Genomic DNA, 21,195 nt, shown 5'->3' with positions numbered 1-21,195 from the left:
TTCTTTGGAATGTTTTACAGCATTAAAGGTGCTATATAAATGAAAGTGGCTGTGGTTGCAGTCAGGCCGGGATCGACTGAGAGTTGAGGCAACTATAGTTGGGGAAGTAGGGAGAAGAAAACCATAAAACCTTGATGCAATTTGTGCCAATACTTTTTTTTAAGTGGCAGGAGCAATAATTGGCATCCTTCCATCTGTGAGAGATGACAGGAATGCAGCCTCAGAACTTTGGTGAGGTCAGATGAGATCATCAGCTTTTGATGGCTGAACAAGCCGATTCTGGAAAGGCAAAGTCTGCCACAAGTGCCACACATAAAGTTGTCCCTTGCTGGTGGTGCAGGATGATCTCTGCTGATGCCTTGTTTGCAGGGTTAGTGTCTGCTCTGGAGTTTCTGAAACCGTATGTCGTCGTGGTGCGCAAATTCCTGCGCACAGCTGGTGTCACCATTTACATCGACTGTCAGCTTGAGTTTCCCACTTGTCATGATTGCTGTTGAGGGCTTTCATGCCTCTTTTGAAAGTATCCTTGAATTGGAGCTTTGGGCGCCCTGCTGATCTCTTGGCACGGGCTACCAACCCTTATAGCATCTCCTTGGGGATGTGGTCATCTTCCAACCTCCCAAACCAGCGAAGACCTCTTTGCTTGATTAGCACTAGCATGCTTGGCATGTTTGCCCTAGAAAGAACCGCTTCATTGGTGACTTTGTCTTTCCATGTAATGCCGAGGATGCATCGTGGACACTAAAAGTAAGTTATTGAGCCTTTTTCTTGGCAGGTGTAAGTTGTCCAGGTTTTACTGCCATACAGCCACCTGCTGAGGATACAAGCCTTGTAGTTAAGCAGCTCGGTCCGCGAGTCAGTTTGTTGTTTTTCCATGCCCATTTTGTTAGTTGGCCAAAGTTTGGTGGCTTCCTTTCCAACGCCTATGTGGCAGGAGTGCCATTTGCTATAACTGCCTAAAGGACTGCAAGGCTTAAGGAGGGCTGTAAATGGAAAATGAGCCACAGGAGTGATAGTTACTAAATAGTGAACATGAAGGAGGGGTTTCTACAGAAAGAGCCAGTCGTTTTGTCTGTTGAATGGCTTGCACCGGAATGCAAACCATCCCTTGTGCTTTGGACCAGGGGAGGCAGGCCGGAAGTGGATCTGGTTGCTAAGGGGAAGTGACGTCGGCATGCTGGAACCGCGCAGGCTCAGAAGTTTGGGACAGGTGATGGCGGTGTAGTGTGTGGTTGTTTGCGCTGCTGTTCAGCCTTTGTAGGGCTGTTATCCGGTCCAGCTTCAGTCCGCACCGTTTAGAGAGAAACGTAAGGGATTGTTGTCGTGTCGCGTTTATACCTGTTTGGGAAACGCCTGGCCGGGGGTGGGGATTTAGCTGCGAATACTGATGTGTTTGGGAGTTGGATTGGGCCTAGTCTACACTCCAGTTGCAGTCCATTCAAACAGAGAAAAGTCTATCTCCTGCAGAAACCCTGTTCTTAATGATCATTAATTAGCAATTATCACTCTTGTGGCTCATTCTCCATTTGCAGCCCTGTTTGAGCCTTCCAGTTTTCTAGAAATTAATAGCTTCTGGTTCTCCTGCCACTTAAAAAGTATCAGACAACAACAACTTACAGCTGCAACTCATATATTTAACTTAATAAAACGTCCCAAGGCACTTCACAGGAGCATTATTAAACAAAGTATGACACTGAGCCACAGAAGGCGATATTAGGCCAGATGATCAAAAGCTTGGTTGAAGATGTAGGTTTTAAGGAGCTTCTTAAAGGAGGAAAGCCAGGTGGAGAGGATATTCTAGAGCTTGGGGCTGAGACAACTGAAGGTGTGGCCACCAAGGCAAGATAAATTGCATTAAGGTTTTATGTTCTTCTTTCCCCTTCCCCCAACAATAGTTGACAATAGTCTCGATACTCTTAAGCTGGGCGAAACATAAAACTCACTACTGTGCTTTGTATTGACGTGGGGGTTTATGGGGATAGAGAAATGCACACACCCATACATGTGTTCCAATTATTATTTAGGATTTACTTGACTGCACTTAATTCTTAATGTGAGGACACAGGTTCAGTATTGTCTGTTTAAATGGTTAACAGTCACAACACTGGGTGCTGTGTTTTACCCTCGAGTTCTCAGCTTGATGTATAACTTGCATTTATATTGCATTATTATGAAGCGGCTCTGTCAATTTGGAGTTTTACTGTTCAGAAAATAGGTGTGATGAGGTAAGAATGTGAAATGGTGACTTAAAACTGATACTGCAGTTCAATTTGAAGGTAAAGTTCAGAGGTTCCTGCTTTCACCCAATAGAGTATGATGGTTTAGTGACAGATTCTGAGCACAGATATTCTAATTCTGTTTTGTGCTCAGCAAGCACTTTTATTAACAGTGGAGTATGATTTTTGATCCCAGATTTTTAATTGTTTAAAAAAAAATCCAATATAAATTCCGATTGAGCGAAACAATAATTTTCATATGGAACTGGAAAACTGCTTTCTGAAGTTGTGCTGCAGATATCCCTAGCAAGAGAAGGGGTGGAATAGTTATGCATTTGGATTATAAAATAGCTTGTTGAACATCGAGGAGTATCGTAAGAAGTTTAAAAATTGACCTGTGCTGAAGAGAAATGGTTAAAATGAGTTAATTATTGTAAATGTTCACTTTCTTGAGATTTTCACAAGATTGGGTCAGGTATTTTCTTGTGTAGCAACTTTAAATGTGGTAAGGTATTTCTTTAGCAAATACATTCATTACTGTTAATATTTGGGTTTAAATTGCACTCATTTTCTGGAGTGCAAGAACTACATCAGTGACATTAGTAGCCCTGTGAATAACCTGGAGTTAATGGTGCCAAATCTGGTTTTAATGAAGAAATGACTTGTTGCATGAGGTTACTTGAGACTATTTAAAACACAAGGGAAATATTTTTGTGATTGTGGTTCAAGTTGCTTAAAGGTATGGTACCTGGAGTAATACTCCATGAGTATGAAAACTCCCCACTATGCGTTCACCAAAATGTGCCACAGTGGAGGCCAGGCACTTCCATGACAGGTGTCGCTCTTGCTTGTTGATATTTTGGCTCTGTAGAGTAACACTGGGGAAGTAAAGGGCGAGGCCAGTTGCCTGCCTGCCTGTTTTGGTTGATAAATGGTACTTGGCATGAGAATGCTAAATGAGAAAGGGAGCCTTTTTAAAATAACACAAATTTGTTTTAACACAAGGAATGAAAAGAACAGAAAATGCTGGAAATACTCAGCAGGTCTGGCAGCATCTGTGGAGAGTGAAGCAGAGTTAACGTTTCAGGTCTGTGAACTGATAAAAGGTCTCATACCTGAAACATTAACTCTGTTTCTCTCTCCATAGATGCTGCTAGACCTGCTGAGTATTTCCAGCATTTTCTGTTTTTATTTCAGATTTCCAACATCCACAGTATTTTACTTTTAAGGAATGAAAAAGATGTCTTTTTAAATATGCAAAGTTTGTGGAGTAGTCATTTTCCTTGTTGATGGTTTTAAACAATGACTGTTCCTTCATTTGGGGTTTTGAAGTAAATTAATGTAAAAGCTTAAAAGGAGTGTTTTTTGTGTGATTTTTCTCCCTCACCTTTTCTGAACTGGTTTCCTTGAAAGTATCAATTTCCCATTGGTCTTCCGGAAATCTGCCCAAGCATCATTATTCATGTGAGTTTGATGCAATGTGGCAGGGAGCTATTTGACAGTAGTGGCATCACAAGAGAGCATATTGCTGTCATCCCTTGACATGTACACTTCCAGAAGGAGATGTGCTCAGAAATGAGGCACTTGGAAGATTTACCCTGCAATAAGTTGGAGGGAGTGAAGCAAACTGTAATCCTTGCTCCTGTTTCCAGTTAAAACCAACTAACTCAACATAGATCACTGATCAAACCTTGGAATTTGTTGCTCTGTATGGTTTGGCTATTAACTACACAAACTTACTGACCTGTTGAGAACCTAAGTTTTTTTGATCAATGAAGCATAGTTGCAAAAAGAGCTGCTTTGCAAAAATATGCTTTGATGGGTATATTAACTAAAAACTGATGTTTTGGCATTTAATTGTGCATCACTACGTTTCACATTTTTAAAAATGTTTTCTTAAGGTAAGCTTTCAGGAATAGCTCTCAACAAGAAGAAGCATAATGGATAATATAGTAGAGCAGGAAGTTGCTGCTAAGACTAGTACTTTGTGTTTGCTGTAGTTCAAGTCCTTATGTGATTCGTGGATTACTGTGCCTGCTAATAGTTTGATCGACTTGAACATTAAAGCAGATGTATTTATTTTGTTCTGCATCTCTTTGTCTCCTTGACTCTTATAGTTCTGCTGTAGAGGATGGCTGTAAATTGGATTGGGAGCCTTGTTTCTATTAACTGTGGAGAGACACTTGGAGTGTATCAGGGAAAAATTTCTGCAGTGGATCAAACCAGTCAGACAATCTCTCTTACACAGCCATTCCGCAATGGAGTCAAATGTTCAGTTCCTGAGTTAACCTTTAGGTAAGTGCTCTTTAGTAACTTAGCAACGTGAACTAATTGGGGTCATCTGATAGTGGAACATGAACTTGATCTGTAAGCACCCAGCAGTACAGTTGTAGATCTTGTCCTCAATTTGGGTGATGTTTGGAGAGCATTTTTGAGTTATTGAATAAAAGTGTGGGTGGTGGGCACATGTGCCTTTCTGTGGGTGATTGTGTGAATTCAGTTTGCAATTGAGTTTTTCACCCCACCCGCCCCTCCCCAAAATTGTCTGTCATCATTGCTGGGGCTTGTAATAGTTGCCCATTAGTTCTTGCTGAGGCTTGGGTGATGTCAGATCAAGAGGCCCGTTTTGTTCTGTCATTGAAGCCATTTTTCAGAGGTTGGACACCAGGGCCTCCAGTGACACTTAGCTGAACGGAATCTTTCCAGCTTGAAATCCTCCAGGCTAGGTTAGAAAGGAAGGCAGTTTCATCAATTTTATTTCAATTGAAGCTCGTTAGGGCAGTCCCAGAGTTGCAACCATTAAGCTGCTCCCAAATGTATAAAAACACCATGTTTGTCAGTCAGGAGGAAAAATTTCCAACTCAAGTTTTTTGAAAGAGCCTAACTAGGGTAAGGGAACAAGAAGAGAGAGAAATTAATTGATGGTATTTAAATCTCTTCTCCCCCCCCTCCCTCCCCCACCCATAATATACTTTTATCATGTAAAATTAAACTACTTTAACAATTCTAAATATGTGTTTATTTGTTAGAATTGATTTCTTATAGGCCTGTGAGTATTTACTAAAGCTCTGATGGCGAAAAATGTGTCACAGTTTGTATCGCCTGTCTTAATTTGCCAGATTCTTATTTATTACAGTATAAAAAGCCATCAGTCAGGCTGCACAATTCTGCCAAATTGGTTACTTTTAAATTGGTAGTGCTTTACATCAGAGGGGTCCTTGATATTCTGTTGTGTATCAAAAGTCTTAGGTTAGTAGAAATTGCATTTCTCTAACATTCAGGCTGCTGCAGAGGCTCTCATTAAACTGACACATCTAATATGATCAGGTGAATGGTGAACCTTATCTCTGCCTGATTGATTTCTAACAAGATGGCTTGATCCTACTATTTTTCAAATCACTTGGCTTCATGAAAGTTTATTATCACCCACGTATGCAGCCAAGTTGTATCCCTCCATAGTTTTTGGTGGATAACTTACTGCCTCAGTTTCCTTAGTTAGCCCAAATTATGATGTTTGCGTTGGGCACCTGTGCCTCCAGGGCTCTCGCCTGTAAATTTGAACATTATAATTAGTGTCTTCAGATATTTTTTCCTGGGGTACAAAAAATCGTGATGAAACTTAATTTCTTCAATTGCTAGTTGTCAGGATTTCTTTCAGACATTGGCTGATGTAGGGTTTTCTGGGTGGCAGGCATGTGTTAAATGGAAAAAGCTAATTTTTTTTTAGATCTTTGGCCAAATTTAATGAGATTTGCAATTTCATTGTAGCGACTATGTGCTGCCAGATGTCCTGATTCTGTATTTTCAAATAGGATTACTTAGAAACAGCATAGATACAGCCTTTTTGGCCCAACCAGTCAGATGTTTATCCTTCACACAAGATGTAGTCTGAATTTCATATGCTTGCCCTGTTCCCACATTCCTTTATTCCCTTTCTTTCATTCACCTAACCTATCCTTAAGTATTATGATTTCTACTTCGCTCGTTAACTCTGGTAGTGCATGCCGCGGCTTCATACTCCTTTTTGTAAAACTGTTTTTCACTGTGCTAAATCTCCTCACTTTATGAATCTATTTTTGTCTCCTCGTTCCGGACCACTGAGCCACTGGAAGCAATTTTTCTTCAGTGTTCTCTGTCCTTACACTTGAGAATTTTAAAGGACTCTATTAAATCAAGAATGATGGTGGCTGTGTGCAAATTTAGTATCTTTGTTGACTTGTGATGTTGCATATGTGGCAGCAAGGCCAAGTGTATTATTCAGGAAAAACTGGATTAGAGGGCAGTGGATAATTCAGCCAGAGTATGTAGATGGAATTTTAAAGTTATGCATTCTATCTTTAATTTTTTTTCATCTAAAATTATTTTGCATTGTAGTTAAATACCTACATTCTTGACACTTGAGAGTTGGTTGGTGCATAGTGTTTCTCTGCAGTACAGGTTTGAGGAACTGGCAGATGGAAAACTGTGGTGCTTTAGCACCACCACTGGCTGGAGGATGTAAATAATTGTGACAAGTTTACATAGGCAGTTTCTCTTGTAAATTCCTAAGTCTATATAATGGAGAAAGTTGACACAAAAATGTGGCCACAGAAAGTATGTTTTTTCAACAGGGATAGCATGTTAATATATAGATTTCTAGAAATATGCAGTAAAAAGATCCACATTAGCAATAAGTTTTCATGTTTTGTGACACTTGATTCATGTTGACTTGCTACCACCACCAGTGGCTAGACTTGTAGCCACCAGTATTTTACTGTAGAGTTAGATAGCTCAAATTGCTTTCTTCAGGCAAAACTTGTGTTCTGGACAAGCAAAGTTTATAATTGTATTGCAGGTAGTTTTTTTTCTAATACAGCTAAAATGGAGGTAGTATAAAAATATTTCCGGCCAAGCATTGTGCTAAAATCATGACAATACTTATGTGACTTGAGTCATGTGAAATTAAAGTGGGATAAACGGCAAAAAAAAGTGCAGTGCCAGTAAAGTTCTCGTACAGATGTTGCCTGGTAACTCCGACCCTTGATATTGCTTGGTCAGCAATTCTCTCAATTTTTCCAAAATGCTTTGCCTAAATATTACTAAATTTGATCAGTGACCTCTTGTTTAAATTTGGGTTTCTCACAGGTTGGCATGTTCTTTTTTTTTTAAAAAGGCTCTAGATCTCAAGCTGTACAGTTTTAAAACTTATTCCGCAATGCGATGTTGATGTTTTAACAGCTGTTAAATTAGAAGTTAGCAGACCAAAATATGGAGGAAAAAATCTCAGCATGCACTAACATGCCATGCATACAAATATCTTTATTACTGTTCCCTAGCTATATGGCACAGTGATGCAAGGAAGAATACTTGGAATGGGAAGCTGGCAGGAAAGCATGGTAATTGGCTTTTGCAGGCTTAATCAGTGTCTGCACCATTGAGAATTCTCTTTACTGTTTTTCATGAAACAATTATTGTATGATAGGTTCTGAGTGCTTTTAACTTCATATTGATCTAATGGCAAACATGAATCAACCTTGTGGTTTCCTGGCGATCATGAAGTAAAACCGCAAGTAATGTTTATTAGAAGTGTGAAGTGATTCATTTTGGCAGGAAGAAAGCGGCAAGATGATATAAAATGAAGGGTACAAATCTAAAGGGGGTGCAGGAGCAGGGGGACCTGGGTGTATATTGCATAAATACTTGAAGGTGGCAGGAGAGGTTGAGAGTGCAGTTAATAGAGCATACAGCATTCTAGGCTTTTTTAACAGGGACATCGAGTACAAAAGCAAGGAAGTTATGGTAAACCTGTATAGAACATTGGTTCGGCCTCAACTGGAGTATTGTGTCCAGTTCTGGGTGCCACACTTCAGGAAAAATATGAAGGCATTGGAGGGAGTGCAGAAAAGATTGACAAGAATGTTTCCAGGGGTGAAGAACTTCAGTTATGTAGATAAATTGGAGAAGTTGGGACTGTTTTCCTTGGAGAAGAGAAGGTTGAGAGTAAATTTGATAGCGGTATTCAAAATCATGAGGGATCTGGACAGAGTAGATCGGGAGAAACTGTTGCCATTGGAAGAATCAAGAACAAGAGGTCTCAGACTTAAGTTAATTGGCAAAATAAGCAATGATGACATGAGGAAAAACTTTTTCACAATGAGTGGTTAGGTTCCGCAATGCAATTCCTGACAGCGTGGTGGAGGCAGGTTCAATCGAGGCATTCAGGAGGGAATTGGATTGTTATCTGAAAAGGAAGAATGTGCATGACTACGGGCAGGGCAGAAGGCGGCAGAGTGCCACTAGGTAAATTGCTCCTTCAGAGAGCTAGCACGGGCACAATGTACAAATGGCATCCTATGCTGTAACAGTTCTGTGATCTGATTGCAATATACAGGAGTGCCATCTGTCCATACTCAGTAGCCAGATTTGAAGTTGCTGTTCTGTGCAGTTCCACTTTTTGTCTGTTTTTTTGCAGTGCAATTGATATCAAAGACCTGAAAATATTAGATATCCCTCATACGCAGATGAATACAAGCCTGGCTCAGCCTTCAGTGTTCACATCTACCAATTTGTGTCTCAACGCTTACTCATCTCAGAATGGTGCTGGCAAGGGTGTAAAGAAATCAAATGCTTCAGGAAGTGCTCCACAAGCAATTCCACGCCGTGCGGAACTCAAGGTTCAGGACCTGGTCACGTCGCCTCAGCAGTATTCTAAAAGTTATGTGGACCGTCACATGGATTCTGCCCTTACTCCATCTAAAGCATTTCGTCGGAGACATAATTCCTGTGAGTAGGTTTGGATGGTGCATTTGAGGGTTTCATTACAATATTGAAAGATTTCTCAATTTACTTTGCACCTTGGGCATTTTTATCTTGGCAAATGTACTTTTCTGGAGACAGCTGCACAGAATTATTCATCATTTTTCTGTTTGATATCCACTAAATACATATTTGAAAGTACAAGTGGTGCACTATTTCACTCATGATTTATAAGGCCAGAAAATTGAATTGCTTAGTGATTAGCAAAAAAAGGTTTTTCCCTCTAATGGAGAATACGGAATGGATTCCCATAGAAATTTGATTGTAGAGTTGTTGTCATCGGAGCTGGATCAGTAGTAGCTGCCTAAAAATAAAATTAAGGGAGTGTACTAGAGATATTAAAACCTTCATGGGTGTCATTGTACAGTACGTTAACTAATCTATTACTGGATTTGAAGGTCTGAGTATTTCAAACAAAGGCAATCATTTCAGCTTTATTTACATCAGGACCCATTTCAGAATCAAGCCCAACCATAATCTGTGGCAAATTTGTTCAGGGTTTAGGCACTCCTCAATTTGAATATATTAAATACTTTTAAAATGGTGCGTAAAAAGCAGTGGCTTGTTACGCGAAATTGGGTATTTTAGGCAGTTTAAAAAGACTTTACTTTGTCATAGTCATAGAGTCGTACAGCAGCGAAACAGGCCCTTCGGCCCACCGCGTCCATGCCAACCATAATGCCTATCTATACTAATCCCACCTGCCTGCATTAATTCCATATCCCTCTATGCCTTGCTCATTCAAGTACCTGTCCAGATCCCTCTTAAATGTTGCTACTGTTCCTGCCCCCACCAGCACCTCTGGCAGCTCATTCCAGCTACCCATTAATCTTTGTGTGAAAAATTTACTCCTTTGATCCCCTTTAAACCTCCTCCTTCTCACCTTGAATCTATGCCCTCTAGTTTTAGTCACCCCTACCATGGAAAACAGACCCAGCCTATCCAATCTCTCTTTATAACTCAAGCCCTCCAAACCAGGCAACATCCTTGTGAATCTTTTCTGCACTCTCTCTAGCTTAATCACATCTTTCCTGTAGTGCGGCGACCAGAACTGCACAGAGTACTCCAAATGCGGCCTAACCAACATTATGTAAAACTGTAACATGACGTCCCAACTCTTGTACTCAGAGCCTCGGCCAATGAAGGCAAGCATGTCATATGCCTTCTTCACCACCCTGTCTACCTATGTTGCCACTTTCAGGAACTATGTACTTGCACCCCAAAGTGTCTCTGCTCAACAACACGCTCTAGGGCCCTGCCATTTATTGTAAATGTCCTGCCCTGGTTTAACTTCCCAAAATGCATCACTTGGCACGTGTCTGCGTTAAATTCCACTTGTCAATCCCTTGCCTACTTTCCCAGTTTATCTATAGCTCACCCTGTATCCCATGTGTTTGAACCTTCCGGACCAGCCTCCAATGCAGGACCTTGTCAAAGGCCTTGCTAAAGTCCATGTAGACAACGTCCATCACCCTGCCGTCGTCAATCCTCTTGGTTAGCTCGAAAAAATCAATCAAATTCGGGAGACATGACTTCCCACGCACAAAGCCATGCTGACTATCCCTAATCAGACCATGCCTTTCCAAATGCATATAAATCCTGTGTCTCAGAATCCCTTCCAATAACTTTCCCACCACTGATGTAAGGCTCACCGGCCTGTAGTTCCCTGGCTCATCCCTGCTGCCCTTCTTAAATAAAGGCACAACATTAGCTATCCTCCAGTCTTCCAGTACCTCACCCGTGACTAACGATACAAAAATCTCTGCCAGGGCCCCCACAATCTCCTCCTTTGCTTCCCATAGCATCCTAGGATACACCTGGTCAGGCCCTGGGGATTTATCCACCTTAGTGCGCTTCAAAACCTCCAACACCACCTCCTCTGTAATGTTGATATGCTCCAGGATATCGCTGTTCCCTCCCTTGAACTCACTAGCTTCCATGACCACCTCCATGGTAAATACAGACGAGATGTATTCATTTCCCATGGCTCCACACATAGATTACCACACTGATCCTTAAGGGGACCTACTCTCTCCTTAGCCAACCTTTTACTCTTAATATACTTATAGAATCTTTTAGGATTCTCCTTTATCTTATCTGCCAGGGAGATCTCATGGCCCCTTTTCGCCCTCCTAATTTTCTTAAGTGTACTCATACATCCCCTATACTCCTTGCGGGACACGCTTGATCCCAGCTGCCTATACCTGACACATGCCGCCTCTTTTGTCCTGACCAGACCCTCAATATCCCTCGTCAACCAAAGTTCCCTAAACTTGCCAGCCTTGCCCTTCCATCTAACAGGAACATGCTGGCCCTGAACTCTTCCTATCTCACTTTTAAAAGCCTCCCACTTGCCAGATGTCCCTTTACCTGTAAACAGCCTCTCCCATTCAACTTTTGAGAATTCCTGTCTGACGCCATCGAAATTAGCCTTCCCCCAATTTAGGACTTCAACCTGAGGACTAGTCCTATCCTTTTCTTTGAGTTCCCCATGTAGTTCTTGGTTAGTTGTAGTAATAGATACCGTTTTGCCAGGTGACAAAGTTAGGGGTTTTGTTTTGTTTCAGATGTCATTTTATTTTGCTCCAGGAATGATTCTTCTTTAAATGTTTTTGAAAAGATCTCGAGAATGATGGACAACCAGTTCCTTGGCTTTCTGCAATCTGTTCTTGCCCCATTTTGCTCAAACAAACTTTGAATTATTGCTGAAACCAAGACAAAGAAACAAATACTGAAGCGCACAGCAGGTTCAAAATAATCACAGCAGATCAGTAGAGGAGGAAAAAGGCAGATTGAGGAGAAAAGGAGCACTGAAATGCAAATCTGTCTTTTCTCTACAGATGCTGACTGAATTGCTGTGTGTTAGCATTTTCTACTTATGTGCTAGATTTTGCAATACTGACCAGGCAATTTTCTAACCTACAAAATTGACTCGTTCAGATCTGGCAGGTAATTGGCATTACTTTCCAGTGTATTTTAAGGATCTGTGGCACTGGAAGTAACACACAGATACTGTGAACTACTTCCAAGTGTGAATTCCACTTGCTTGGGACTGTATGAGTAACCTGCTGCTATGAAACCCTAATGTGCTGGGAGGTACACAGGAATAGTGGTTCCCTTTGATTTTGCCTTTCTTCCTTTTGCCTATGTATGGCATCTTGCAATGGCTGAGGTTGCGAATTGACATTTGGAAACTTGGCGTTTTTCTCGGTGATGGAGATAGTAGATTTTCCATGTGCTGTTGAAGAAACCTTGGTGTGTTACTGCAGTGTATCCTTTAGATACTGCACTGCAGCTATGCAGTGGATGTTTAAGGTGATGGAGAGGTTTTGAGGAGTTAAGGTGAGCCACTCGCTACAAAATATCCAGCTTCTAACCTGCTCTAGTAATCATGATGATTCTGTGCCTTGTCCAGTTGAGTTTCTGGTCAATGGCGACCAACAGAATGTTTGAGGGATTAAGTGATGTCTTGGTGACATGCATAAACTCTCTCTAATAGTCATTGCCTGTTGCTTGCCATTTATCAGCCCAAGGCTTGATATTAACCAGTCTTTCTGCATGTGAGCATTGACTGCTTCCTAATCTAGGGAATTGCAAATGGAACTCAGCATTGTGCAATTGGCAGTGAATATTAGTGAACTTGGAATAGTGTGGCTATTGATGAAGCAGCCGGAAATAGTTGGCCCAGGGCAATGCTTTGAGGAACTCCTGCAGCGATGTCCTGACTATCAAAAACCACAACCATCTTTCTTTGTGCTAGGTATAACTCCAACCATGAGAACTTTTTCTCCCTAATTCCCACGGACTTCAGATTTATAGGGCTCCTTAGTACCACACTCGATCGAATGCTGCCTTGATGTCGCGGACAGTCACACTCCCCCTTACTTCTGGAATTCAGCGCTTGTCCGTATTTGGAGCAAGGCTGTCATGAGGTCTGGAGCCAAGTGGCACTGATGGAACGCAAACTGAGCATCAGTGAGCAGTTTATGCCATTTGATAGCACTGTTGATGACTCCCTCCATCACTTTGCTGATTATTGAGTTGCCATGCTAGGTCCCACCTGCCAAGCATGAGGCAGATCAATTTTGTCACGAACATTGATTTTTAACTGTTGTTGGAGCAAGGAAATGACTTGTTAAACAGATCAGCCGTGGCTAGAAAAAAAGCATTTACATACTAACAGACATCGAAGGTGCGGAAGTGCATTCCAGGGCCTGCTAAGGAGGATACAATCCACAAGGGCCGGGACTGGTTAGACCAGCTAGTCACATGACTACCTGGCTGTTCCAGGATTTTCCTTTGAACTGGCCACACAGTGTTTGAAGGCAGAAAGTCTGTTTGCTCCTGGACTGAGAAGATCTCTCCTGTCTGCTCCCATCTCTTTCTCACAAGCCTCTGAGTCCACTGAAGACACATGAGCCCCAAGAGAGAAAAATCTCCTACAGTGAACAAGGTTTAAGAATAATACTGGGCCCCAACGAAAAGCAAGATCTACCTACAATCAAGGACTCTACAGTGAGCTCGAAGAACCGTAATAACTTCAGATACTGCGTCAAACTTTTCCACTTCATTTTTCGTTACTCTGTCGCTATTTGCATGTGTGTATTGCATATGCATGCTTGCGTGGGCGCTTCATGTATCTGTAGGCATTAACCGAATTAAAGTTTAAGTTTAATAAATTTCAACTTTTCTTGAAAACTGAGAGCCTGTTTGTGCAGGTTTATATGCTTTGGAATTGGAAAGCGGTGAACAAGGATTCACCAAGGGGGAGCTAAAAAACAGTCTGTTTAAAATTAAACCCTGTTACAGTAAGACCAGGTGAGAGGGACCCCGAGACACTTTTCTCACTTGGTCGTAACAGAGTAGACTAGTAGTACAGTGATTATCTAAATTGGAATTTCCTTGCCTTTTGTGGGGCAGGACAGATTATTGGGTAGATGCCAATGTTGTAGCTGAAATGGAGCAGCTTGGCTAGAAGCATGACTAGTTCTGGAGCACAGATGTTCAGCACAACAGCTGTAATGTTGTGAGGATCCATAGCCTTTGCTGTGACTAGTGCATTCTGTTGTTTCTTGATATCACGTGGAGTGAATTGAATTGGCTGAAGACTGACATCTGTCATGATGGGACTTGGTGGGCCTTAAACCTCTACAGAGGATTTGCAGAATAACTGTTTACAGTTGCACTTGACCTGACTACTTTGAATTGTTTACTTTTTTGTGTGTGCTGTCCTTTGATAGGACTGCACTGCTACTTGATAGTTTACAAAAGCTCCTTTGATCCTTTGGCATTGAATGGTATATAGAGCCTTTGTGATGCAACCAGTAGTAGTGTGTTATAACCAAGATAGTTCTGAGTAAAATGCTCTTTTGTTTCGGACTCCTGCTTTTGTTTTGATTTCTCTTTGTGCCTCTTATTGTGTGTGGAAAAATTGATCCGAGTATAATCGGTGAAATCTAGTGGAGAGTTTGGTTGGAAGTGCTTTTGGGTTTGGAAGTTAACCCAAACCTGACTTGAAGGAAAGAACAACAAAAGAAAAGTAAACCAAATTAAAGTAGTTTAGTCATGATTAACACTTATATAACAGTTCATCCTTGTAATGTTTTGACTTTCAGATTCCTGCCTGAGCTTAAAAAAAAAAGTCTTTGTGCCCATCTAAAAGTAACTTTGAGAGCTAAATGTGCTTACGTCTGATGGGTGAGCTCCATTAGATCAGGTTTTTTTCTTATTCCTTTATTTGTCAGTATTCTCCCTTTCACTCCTTACCTTTTTGTGGAGGGGTTTTGGTAGTCCTTTGGCACCTCACTCATTCAGCCATTCAGGCAAGTCTAGATATTGAGTCTGCAGGCTGCATGCCTCATGGTTGATTACAGACACTAGTTCCTGATTTCATCAAAACCCTGTATGCAGTTTTCAGCTGGGATATTTTAGTGATGATGTGGGCCTGTTTTCCTCCCTCAACTCCAAACTCTGTACTCAGATGTAGCCCCCTGCCCACCACATCAGATGCGATTGGCTTACTCGGTGTTTGAACCTGGGGTGCTGGTCTTTGCATTTTGGCCACTTGTTGGCTAAAACCATTCAGTTGTTGGGAAGACTAAGTGAAAGACTAGCTTTGTCTTGTGTGTGCAATTTGGCACTTGGCTGATCATTTGCCATCAAAAAGAATTAAGCTCTGGTTTTGGCTGAGATCCCCTTTGTGACAGTTTTCCATGTAGCTGCATCTGACTGGCACATCTGAAAATCTCCCCTCTGGTTGGAGGTGCTGTTTAATGAAGCAGTATCTTTGAGGGGTGTGAAAGATTTTCATCTTGAGCAACTAGCATTGATTCATTTAAAGGGAAGCTACAGTTAAAATGATTAGAAGTACTGTGATCCTGTATTTTCTTGTTTAGCTGAGAGGAAAATTTGGACATTTGCCAGAGAGATGTAATATAGAAAATAGGGATTATTTTCTCTCTCTGAATATTGTAGAATTGTAATTGTTGGAGAAACTTCATTAGTGCTGTAAACTCTTAAATGAACACAATGTGTATTCATCTGTTGTAACTTTGCCGTCAGAGCAGGTGAGTCAAGGGCAGGGTTTTTAAATGCTCAGCCTGTTTACTGCTGTAGTGTCACTGCAACTTGTAGATTAGATAATATAATGACAAGTGCTACATGGAATGGAACATTTTTTCAGATAACTGCTACAAAGTTGTTTTCGGTTGCAGATGTTGTCAATGGCTGAATACAACAGAGTTTGCAGTCCTAATGTTGATGTGCAGTTATATTTTTTCTCCTGTTGATATACTACTTGCTCTGAAATGAATTGTTTTGAATGATGGCTCCACCATGTAATGAGGTATTTTAATTCGGCTTAGAGAATAATTTGCATTTACTTAGCACCTCATCACTTTAGCTCTCCCAGTGCTTTGAATTGCAGCAACTGCTCTTAAAAAGACGTATGGCAGCCATTTTACACACAGCAAGATCCCACGAACAATCGAAGCTGAGCGACCAGTTGTATGTTGATAGGAATGTTGACTGGATACTCAGAGCTTGCTGCTTTTTGTTGAATCATGCCATGGGATCTTTCTGATCCACCTGAACCACTCCTGAGCAGCAGATGAATCCTTTGTATCATAGCACTTCTTAGATGGTTGTGGTTGTTGGAGGCCAATCATTTCAGCCCCAGGATATTTCTGCAAGAGTTTCTCAAGGTCGTGTCCTAGGCCCAACCATCTTCAGCTGCTTCATCAATGGCCTTCCCTCCTTCATAAGGCCAGAAATGGGAATGTTCACTGATGATTGCACAATGTTCAGCACCATTCGCGACTCCTCAGATACTGAAGCAGCCCGTGTCCAGATGCAGCAAGACCTGGACACAATCCAGGGTTGGACTGATGAGTGGCAAGTAACATTTGTGCCACACAAGTGCCAGGCAATGATGATCTCCAATAAGAGAGAATCTAACTAACTCCCTTTGACATTCAGCAGCATTGCCATCACTGAAAGCCCCACTGTCAACATCCTGGGAGTTACCATTGATCAGAAACTGAACTGGAGCAACCGCATAAATACTGTGGCTACAAGAACAGGTCAGAGGCTGGGAATTCTGCGGCGAGTAACTCTCTCCTCCTGACTCCCCAAAGCGTGTCCACCATCGACAAGGCACAAGTCCGGAACGTGATGGAATACTCTCCACTTGCCTGGATGAATGGCTGCAACAAAATTCAAAAAGCTCAACATCGTTCAGGACAAAGCAGCCCGCTTAGTCGGCACCCTATCCCCACCTTAACATTAACTCCCTCCACCACCGGTGCACAGTGGCAGCAGTGGCGCTATCTAAAAGATACACTGCAACAACTCATCATGGCTCCTTCAACAGCACCTTCCAAACCTGTGACCTCTTACACCGAGAAGCACAAGGACAGCAGGGTAGGCGGTGGCATAATGTCACTAGACTAGTAATTCGGAGCCCAGGCAAATGCTGTGGGGACATGGGTTCGAATCCCACCACAGCAGATGGTGAAATTTGAATTCAATTAATAAATCTAGAATTAAAAGCTAGTCGATTAGTGAACCAGATGGGTTTTTACAACCATGTCCTTTAGGGAAGGAAATCTGCTGTCCTTACCTGGTCTGACCTACATGTGACCCCAGACCCACAACAATGTGGTTGACTCTTAAAATGCCCTCTGAAATGGTCTAGCAAGCCACTCATTTCAAGGGCAATTAGGGATGGGCAATAAATGCTGGCCTAACCAGTGACTCCCACATCCCACAAATGAATTTAAAAAAAAAGACTCATGGGAATGCCACCACCTGCAAGTTCCCTTCCAAATCTCTCATCATCCTGACTTAGAAATATGTTGCTGTTCCTTCACTGTCGCTGAATCAAAATCCTGGAACTCCCTCCCTAACAGCACTATGGGGTACTCGCACCATATAGACCGGAGCGGTTCAAGAAGGTGGCTCACTATCACCTTTCAAGGGCAGTCAGTTATGGGCAAGAAATGCTGGCCTTGCCAGTGAAACTCTCATCCCATGAAAGAATAGAACAAAATGCAGCATTCCGTTACTAACGTGTCAGTTTCGATCTTGTTAAATCCTGGAGTGGGGCTAAAGCCCAAACTGCTGCTTTCGGATGTGGAGTTGACTATTAACTGAAGCATGTTAATGCAGAAATAGTTTAATAGGTTTTCAAAATTTTTATTTGAAGTACGAAAAACATTCAACTGGAATGATTAATGATTTTGTCCTTCCACACTTCAGTTGTGTCAGGAGAGACAGTTTCAGCTATATAATGGGGTGTATATTAGTGGAAGCAATTTGGAGTGGTAAATTATTGTGCATTGAGAACCTTGTTGTGCAACAATGAAGTACATTGACTTGTGTGTCCTTTTCCTACTGCCTTATCTCAGCACTGTTATCAAAATCTGTGATTTTAAGTTTGCATCCAACTTTGTAGCTACCTAATCTTATCTGACCCAGCTGCTTCATTGTTTGACCAGTTCATTGTCTTTGGTAGTGCTGATTGAGGGATAAATGTTAGCCAGGACACTGAAAGCACTTCCCTAAATCATCCCTAAATAGTGCCATAGGATCTTTACTATCTTGGTGAACAGACAAAAAGGGTCTCAGTTTAATGTCAAACCTGAACTGCACCTCCAGGAGCTCAGCACCCCAGTATTGCTGTGAAGTGTCAGCCTAGACTTGATTATGAGCTCATGTCTTGCAAAGGGATACAACTGAGATAGACCGAAGCTGACATATAACCTTCAGATAAGACAACACATGGTTTTATAGATTAAACATCTTGCCTATTTACTTCCTGTAACACATTTCCAGTCACATTTTTCCCCGTCATGCTTTGTTGATAGCATCTCTCTTTAAAAGTTGATTATCTTCTGACTCACCACGAGCAATGCCATAGGGTCTTTGTACTTACCTGTAATTTCCAGTACTTGAAAAAAAAGTTATAACAGTTTTCTGATTGTGGCCATTTGTAAGCTGGAGTGTAATTCTTTGTTTCTTCTTTATAGTCGGTGCAATTTATTATAAAGGTGCAATCAAACTTCCAAAGTATCATCCTTAGCTCCATTGGTGGCACTCTGCCCTCTGAGTTTGAAGCTTATCCATTCACTCCAGAGACTTGAGCACAAAAACCAGCCTGACACTTCAGTGCAGTACCAAGGGAGTGCTGCATTGTTAGTGCTGCTGTCTTTTGAATGAGATGTTAAACCAAGGGTGAGAGCAGACGTAAAAGATACCACAGTACTCTAAAGAGTTGGGGAATTCTTCCAGTGTCTTGGGCAATATTCCTGAACAGAGATAATCTGGTCCTCCTTTTATTGCTGTTTGCCGGACCTTGCTGTGCATAAGTTGACTCGCCTGTTTCCTACATTGTAACGGTAACTATAATTCAAGCACTTCAGGGCATCTTGAGGTTGTGAAAGCCTCTGTCTAAATGCAAGCTCAATCAATTGCTATGCCCCTGTGTCTGCGTGGGTTTCCTCCGGGTGCTCCGATTTCCTCCCACATGCCAAAGGCTTGCAGGTTGATAGGTAAATTGGCCATTATAAATTGTCCCTAGTATAGGTAGGTGGTAGGGAAGTATAGGGATAGGTGGGGATGTGGTAGGAATATGGGATTAGTGTAGGATTAGTATAAATGGGTGGTTGATGGTCGGCACAGACTCGGTGGGCCGAAGGGCCTGTTTCAGTGCTGTATCTCTAATCTAATCAAAACTACTCCTGTGACTCATTGTACGTCAAATAGTAAATAGAATAGAGCAAACAACTATAAAACCTCGTCAGTGTGATAGCGATCAAGACAGGTTAAATTTAACCAATAAAGTTTTGCAGAGAAATGCAGTCAATGCACCTTTTTTCCTTTTAAAAGTTTAAACTATGATGCGGTACTGAAATGATTCTGTTCAATTTCAAATTCCACTGGTTGCACTAATCATTTAAAAGCAGTATGCTCACATTAGCCTCCACTAAACCAAAACGCACAAAAGCCACAGGTGTGATTATAGTGTCAATAGAGTATTTACAGCCCTTTGGAAATTTGAGTAAAGTTCATTCAATCTTAAATCCAGTTTGGCGCGCACTCTATGAACTGTTGGTGAAATTCACTAAGTGAATCCAATTTTGTCTTTGGTTTTATAGTCTTCTCACCTGATGAGGTTATTGAATGTTGCCTTCATTTGAAATACTGTTGGGGAGCCTGAATTAATTGGACCATGCACACAGTTGTAATTCAGCTCCCATTTTAAATTCACACATTTTTAATTACCTTTTATAAATTCCTTTGTCCACATTTCTAATGGAAATTGTCTATACAAACTTGCCACACTAAGTGCACCTTTCTCCCCACCCAGTGGGGGTGCTTCAGCGACACCACTGCCAGGATGGTATATTTTTAAAAAATTCTTTCATGGGATGTGGGCATCGCTGGCAAAGCCAGCATTTGTTGCGCATCCCTAATTGACCTTGACAACTGAGTGGCTTGCATGGCCGTTTCAGTAGAGAGTCAACCACATTGGTGTGGGTCTGGAGTCGTATGTAGGCCAGACCGGGTAAGGATGGCACATTTGCTTCCCTAGTGAACCAGGTGAGTTTTTACGACAATCCATGATAGTTTCATAGCTTTCAATTTACTTTGAATTTATTAATTGAATTTAAATTCCACCAGCTGCCGGGACGGCGCAGTGGTTAGCACCGCAGCCTCACAGCTCCAGCAACCCAGGTTCAGTTCTGGGTACTGCCTGTGCGGAGTTTGCAAGTTCTCCCTGTGACCGCGTGGGTTTCCTCCTGGTGCTCCGGTTTCCTCCCACAGCCAAAGACTTGCAGGTTGATGGGTAGATTGGCCATTGTAAATTGCCCCTAATGTAGGTAGGTGGTAGGAGAATTGAGGAAAAGTGAGGATGTGGTAGTGAATAAAGGATTAATGTAGGATTAGTATAAATGGGTGATTGTTGGTCGGCACAGACTCGGTGGGCCGAAGGGCCTGTTTCAGTGCTGGATCTCTCTATGACTACTGTTGGTAAGTGTTAAATGTCATTCAAACAACATTTGGGATACAAAATTGAGAAGCTTTTGGATGAAGCATGAGATTCCAGTCGTATCTGTATCATGCAATAAAAAACACTTTTTCATTCAAAGGTATTCCTTGATGTATTTGAGTGGTAACATGGTGCAGTTTTATTTATACAGCTTAAAATGGGGTCTATCAGCATTTTAATAGGTGTGACCAGTCAACCACCTGTAAGTAACCTGATTTAAAATCACTCAATGACCTTTTTAAAAAAAAAAACATTTCATTAGTGTGCACTAGTCTGTTTCTTAAATTAAATATTTGATATGAAAAAAACTTTTAAAATGGTTCTTCTAGCACCTGTGTGCCTAAGAAATAGTGGGGGGGAAGGGCCTGAATTGACTGAACAGAATCTTGAATCAGACGCAAAACCTGCATTTTAAAAGCCGTAGTGTGGGGGGAAACTTGAGGGATGGCACTGAAAGTAGGAGCCTGTGTGATGCGCATTGGTTTCAACACAGTGAGACTGCAGAGAGGAAGAGATTGCCTAATGGTGTATTTATAGTTCAGGAGGAATGAGAAGAGAGTTCCGAAAGAGTATGAATGATTATAGTAGCCCTGATGAAATGGAGGCGCGCAGGTTTGCAACAGGGTTTGGAAG

General features: G+C 41.7%; 1 protein-coding gene across 3 annotated transcripts in view; it reads left to right on the top strand.

The window, feature by feature from the left end:
- The first annotated feature begins 1,198 nt into the window (after positions 1–1,198).
- edc3 (enhancer of mRNA decapping 3 homolog (S. cerevisiae)) overlaps positions 1,199–21,195 on the top strand; it is a 99,360-nt gene continuing 79,363 nt past the window's right edge. Inside the window, exons 1-3 of one of the 3 annotated variants that reach the window (XM_068015454.1) lie at positions 1,199–1,307; positions 4,334–4,511; positions 8,668–8,978. In XM_068015454.1, the coding sequence (XP_067871555.1) occupies positions 4,348–4,511; positions 8,668–8,978 (475 nt within the window). In that variant the 5' untranslated portion in view covers positions 1,199–1,307; positions 4,334–4,347. Of the gene's footprint in view, positions 1,308–2,141; positions 2,226–2,671; positions 2,722–4,333; positions 4,512–8,667; positions 8,979–21,195 lie in introns of those variants that run through there. The other 2 variants (XM_068015456.1, XM_068015455.1) reach the window with 2 other exon arrangements.

The sequence above is a fragment of the Heterodontus francisci genome, chromosome 35 (assembly GCF_036365525.1).
Source record: "Heterodontus francisci isolate sHetFra1 chromosome 35, sHetFra1.hap1, whole genome shotgun sequence".
In the NCBI taxonomy this organism is placed as follows: domain Eukaryota; kingdom Metazoa; phylum Chordata; class Chondrichthyes; order Heterodontiformes; family Heterodontidae; genus Heterodontus; species Heterodontus francisci.
The sequence above is the reverse complement of the archived record's forward strand: the minus strand, read 5'-3'. Positions and strand labels throughout refer to the sequence as shown.